The sequence below is a fragment of the Micropterus dolomieu genome, linkage group LG22, assembly GCF_021292245.1.
Source record: "Micropterus dolomieu isolate WLL.071019.BEF.003 ecotype Adirondacks linkage group LG22, ASM2129224v1, whole genome shotgun sequence".
NCBI lineage: Eukaryota > Metazoa > Chordata > Actinopteri > Centrarchiformes > Centrarchidae > Micropterus > Micropterus dolomieu.
The window spans coordinates 31,694,247-31,699,920 of record NC_060171.1 but is presented as its reverse complement, the minus strand read 5'-3'; the positions used below and the strand labels follow the sequence as shown (position 1 = coordinate 31,699,920).

Below are 5,674 nucleotides of genomic sequence, written 5' to 3'. Positions count from 1 at the left end.
CTCCCCATTCTCGCCTGTCAATCAATCAAGGATAATAATTTGACCAGGTGGGTTGTGATTTCAGCAAAGCAAACAAAAAGGAGAAAAGAAAAAAAAAAACATCACAAACCAGCCAGCTTATGAAATTTTGCCAAAACCTAATATTCACCTTCAAGGTGGAGCATACAAGGCAAGGAGCAAGCTGGTTCAGATGAGTTAATTCGTCATTGGGAAGATTTTGACAGCTGTGTAGTAAGATATTCCCTCCGACAACCTCAGACTAAAAATAAATATGAACCTGAGACCTGTGAGACAGAGATGGATTCATTTGAAAGAATTAAAAACAGAATCAGGACAGGTTGGAGGCTGCTCAGTCCCATAACGAGGTATTGCTGTGTCTTAAACCATGTTTATGGAGCCAGCACCATGTTGGAGTCGTCAGAGAACTTATTGGATTATAAATTGAACAAATAAACACGTTTTAGAGTGAAAAAAAAAAAAAACAAACAAAAAAAACTGATATATACAGTACAGTATAAGTACGATCACAAATCATGCAATGAACTGTTTATTACAACATTAACATTTTTTTTGTGTTGCTGTCTTACCTTCCAAACTGAAGTTATTTTCTTTTGATTTAAAACCCTTGCTCAGGACTGTTTGGGGCTTTGCCATGCTTCAATGACATCCATCACTCTCCTGGTACTTTGTTTGGGTGGGACAAATTGCACTTTGATTAATGACCTCACTTAATATCCAGCAGAGCTCCACCCACCTTTACATTTACATTTATTCATGTAGCTGACGCTTTTATCCAAAGCGACTTACAATTGCTATACATGTCAGAGGTCGCAACTAGGGGTTAAGTGTCTTGTGTCAGGGACACAATGGTGGACCCAATGTGCCACCTTCAACCCAAGCAAGGTCAGATAAAGCTAAACATGGTTCGACTTAATCAATCAAATCATACTAACATCATATGTACAGCATGGAAAGTAGCATGGTGTTAAAAAAACAATTTTGAAATTGGAAAACAGCCCAGCATGTCTTTATAAGTTGTATAGACATTTTGTGAAATACGCTTTTTTCCCCCTTTTTTTGCTGAGAATTAAAAGAAAAGATCGATACCACGCTGATGTCTGTATAGTAAATATGAACCTACAGTCATCGGCCAGTGAGCTTAGCTTAGCAGGAAATAAAGGGGGTTAAACAAGGGGAAACAGGTGACATGGTTCTGTAGCAATATCCAGCACCTCGCTGCTCCTGGCCAAGAAATAATCCAGTTTTACAGTTTAGTTTTGTACAGTTCAGTTTTGCACCGATTAATCAAACAAGATTTTATAAGGTTACAATTAGGAGAAGGTTCCATGGGAAAGAAGCTCATTAGAGGGTTTTCTTATCTTACTGTCTTTGATAGGCCTTCATCTCAGGGCAGTTGGTCGCCACTCCCTTCCCCCCTAAGACAGCTATGTAATATAAAGTCACCTGTTTCTTCACTGGCTCTTTGTCTTACATCCTGCAGACTGTTTGCACTCTGAATGTGTGTCGGACCCTTTGCAAAGAATAAAACTCTTAAAAGACATTGGGATTGAACTCTTTATTTTAGAAGACTCAAAGATTTAATTTCCATTTCAGGACAGATATGTGAGATGAATCAATCTTTTTATCTACCTCTTGGCAAGAAACTATTAGAATCAGAATCAGCGTAGGAGCTTTATTGCCAAGTATTACACATACCAGGAATTTGCTGTCGTGTAAGGTGCTACACGTAGGCAAACATACAGTCAACATAAATAAATGTAGAAATATATGAACAGCGTTGCAGATATATACATGTCCATTATTCTGTGGTCTGTGCTGTGCAGAAGTACGACGGAACAGAAAATTCTGTACAAATATATAAACTGACACATAAAAATATACAACAACAAAGATCAACAATCAATAACAAATATGTGCGACGTGCCAGGTCTGAGCCCGACACGAGATGAAACAGTATTTACATGTGCAGAGACATTTGTATTATTTGCACGGGGGAGTGTCAGTGGGGGTCTTGTTAATGAGGCTAGCTGCAGACGGGAAGAAACTGTTTTTGTGGCGAGAGGTTTTGGTCCTGATGGACCGCAGCCTCCTGCCAGAGGGGAGAGTCTGAAACAGTTTGTGTCCGGGGTGGGAGGAGTCAGCTGCAATCTTTCCTGCTCGCCTCAGAGTCCTGGAGGCGTACAGGTCCAGAAGAGAAGGAAGATTGCAGCCAATCACCTTCTCTGCAGAGCGAATGATGCACTGCAGCCTGCCCTTGTCCCTGGCAGTGGCAGCAGCGTACCAGATGGTGATGGAGGAGGTGAGGATGGACTCAATGATGGCGGTGTAGAAGTGCACCATCCTTAATTAAGTCAATTATAAAGTATAAACAGAGGTACAAAATCATGAAACATAATTAACTGTGACTGTAATAAAGCAACCAGTACGCACTAATGGGGACACCTGTACACATATATAAAAGGATTCAAATAACTGTCTAATATTAAAGATCCAAAGATGTTAATTAAAATTCATTAATGCTATAGAAGTCAGTTTCTGCAAGGAAAAAACATTTAAAAATGTTAGGACTTATCCAAAATACTCATGGTAAATAAAAATGTTGAGATTCAAAATTACAATCAGAAGATTTGGTGTAGAGCCTGTGGACACTATTATCTTTGTTGCAAATTCCATATTTGTCTTTCTTGGTAGGAATGTAGTTTGATGACAGCGCGACCAGCACAGATCTGCCCAACAACATCCTGAGGTCTAATCAGCCAGACTACAGAAAGCACCCGTGCTATTATTGGTTTAGACCTCGTTAGACTTTATATGAACCGCATAAAGCATAAGCTACATTTTCCTCGTCTCCTGCGCCGCTGTCACCCGTCGGCACGTGTTGCCTGAAAATCGAGCGCACCTCTCTCACGCGCACACATAGGAACAGGAAGTAAGAAAAGAGGAAAGAATATCCGAGAAGGGAAAAATTTACAATACAGTTTATGAAACATGAGCCGAATTTATGACAACACATCTTTAAAGAACAAACCAGTCCACAATGAGAAGTTTGACCGCGTATGGTGTCCTTCTACGTACGAAAGGTAGGGGCTCAAATACGTTTTTTTGCTGAATAAGAGTGACAGGTAAAAAGAGAAAATATTCAGATGAGATCAGTTCAAGTGTAACTACTAGGTGAACAATCACTTATAACTTAAAAGTCGAAAAAGTATTCAAATGAGTTCAGTTGAAGCTGACTTCTGTCGAAATAAAGATTTGAGACAAACTCCTTCAAACAAATCTGTCGTTTTTTTCAAGGAGTTTGGTGGGTCCATTATACAGATGAACAGAACAAAAACTGAACAGGAGAACAGATCTTTGAAGTCGTTGCACATTGCTCTCATAAGCATAACAGAATGCACAGTTACAAGTGAAAGCAGAAAGATTTTAATACTTGACAGTTTTCTTCCACAGTGGCCCAGGGGTTCTTTTGGAAGGAAAGCTGCTGGATGTTTCCAGACATGCGATCAGTGATGACAACAATCAAAAGGTACAGTAGGCAAGATACAGCAAGATACAGCCAGGGACTCACCTGGCGCTATAAGTCTGGCTCTTTCTTCACACTTTCTTCATCTGTATGTAAGCAAATTATCAGTATAAAACTGCATTCCAGCTCTTTAGCTTCAGTAAAGAAAAAAGGTTGTTTAAAAATTGGTGGTTCTCACCAAGGGTCAAGAACCATTGTACAAAATGGAGTCATTTATTCATGTAGGTCAACACATCATTATTAAATAAAATAGTACATATAATATGTAGAAAACATAATGTCAAAAGGAGAAACCTCTGTCTTAAAAAATTAATGAATGTAATCAACATGTTTCTGAAATAAGGGTTGCCCAAACCTGAAGCCTGTACTAGGAAAGGAGTTTAACCTGCAGAGATTTAATTTGGGGTTATCAAGGCATGTCAGGGCTGACAAACTCTGACTGTCAGGATTGGTGTTAAACTGTACTTTGACGGTGAATAAGATGTTGGTTAGTTGATGCAGCGTCAACTTAATGGGATTTTGTTTTATAGAGTAATTAGTGAGGGGTAGTCTTGCATAGCAGACCTTGATTTAGCCCAGTGCCGCTAAGCCCAGTCCTCTTCTGTGCTTGGGAAAGTTGGCTAATCAGAAGCAAGTGAGCTTTCAGGGAGGGGGGCCTTAAAGAGACAGGAGCTAAAACCGAGTGTTCAGAAAGAGGGTTAAAAGAGGTGCTGAAGCAGTGAACATTAAAGCATGTAAACATTTTTTAGTAGCAAGCGTAAATACAAGTATGAACCTGAAAATGAGCATTCTACGGCACCAGTGAATTGGGCCTATTGAGAAGAAAATCAATTTTTTCTCATAAATTTGTGACAATTTGTTGACTTTTTTTCTTGTAAATTTACCACTTCTTGGAAAGTTTTTTCATAGTTTATTACCTCTCTTCCCTATTTTTTGGACACATAAAAGAGTCAATCTAAATATGTGAAAACTATTTAAATATACACATGGGCTGCATCTCAGAAATTGACTTGTTATTTAAGTAAGATCTACATCTAAAGCGCCTAGGCTTCAGGGCTGTTTGAATGTAATTCTAATGCTAATAACTTATTTCTAACACTCATTTCAGCTGCAACGCCGGTGGAAAGTGCATGTGGCAACAAGTCAGGATGAAATATAAAACTATTCTATAAAGTGGTGTACTAAAGGATATGATATACGGGGCAACTTTTTGAGCAATGTTGCTGGGCAATCTTGCTAGTCCGGCTATGTTTTGAACAGATAGGGGTGGTGCGGGGCGGGTGGCGGAATGGTGGGGGAAGTGGATTACGGTAGTAATCTTTACTCATTATCATTGATGGCAACGTTGCCCTGCACTATTGCTCTAAAAGTTGCTCCGTGTATCATCAGCTTTAGAGTTCTTATCATTAACAAAGAGTACAAAGGTAGTGTGTAGTCTACACTTACAATACCCTATTCACGTATAAAGGGTAACATTTAGTTAACCACAAAGATAACCTGCATGGAGCAGGTTAGAGGTGCAGTGTAAATTGCCATGACAGCATACCTCAGGAAAAACGTATCCACTCTTCATAGTACGAGTTAGTGAAGTTACACCTGACGTCACAAAGTTACTCCTGAAGTTACCTGAATGAGCCAGTTACCTCACTTCATAGTACAGGCCTTTGGTCTTGTCTTGTCTTCGTTTTTATTGAACAGTATAAACAGGTCATTCACCATGTGCCAAAAACTGTGGCAGAAACTCTGAAAGCTTTTGCTCCATTTATGCTTTAAAGGAAAAAAATCTACTCATTTGTTGCGAGGAGTGCTCAAATCTTTATCAGTTTTAGTATTTTGGTCAGACTAAACATAAACACAGATAGACAAAAGACAAGCCAAACTTTGTTTTTGTTTCTTTTATTAATCTGTTGGCAGGTCCGTTTCTATGTGCTGTACATAAAACCCAGCCTCATCCATCAAAGGAAATTTGATGCCAGCGGGAAGGAGATTGAGCCAAACTTCAGTGACACCAAAAAGATCAACACTGGCTTCCTCTTGTCCTCCTACAGTGAGTAGATAACAACAAACTTTTGCATTTATGTTTGCATGTTTCCCTTCCTTCCTTTACACCTGGCCTGTTTCATGTCCTCA

General features: G+C 39.3%; 1 protein-coding gene across 1 annotated transcript; it reads left to right on the top strand.

Annotated features, from left to right (window-relative positions):
* Nucleotides 1-2,936: 2,936 nt before the first annotated feature.
* On the top strand, nt 2,937-5,591 carry arpin (actin related protein 2/3 complex inhibitor; the record flags this gene model as incomplete). Its single annotated transcript, XM_046036327.1, is given in 3 exon segments — nt 2,937-3,101; nt 3,472-3,547; nt 5,459-5,591. Coding segments are annotated over 3 exon segments (301 nt in total), but the record flags the coding sequence as incomplete, so codon positions are not given.
* Between the last annotated feature and the right edge of the window lie 83 nt (nt 5,592-5,674).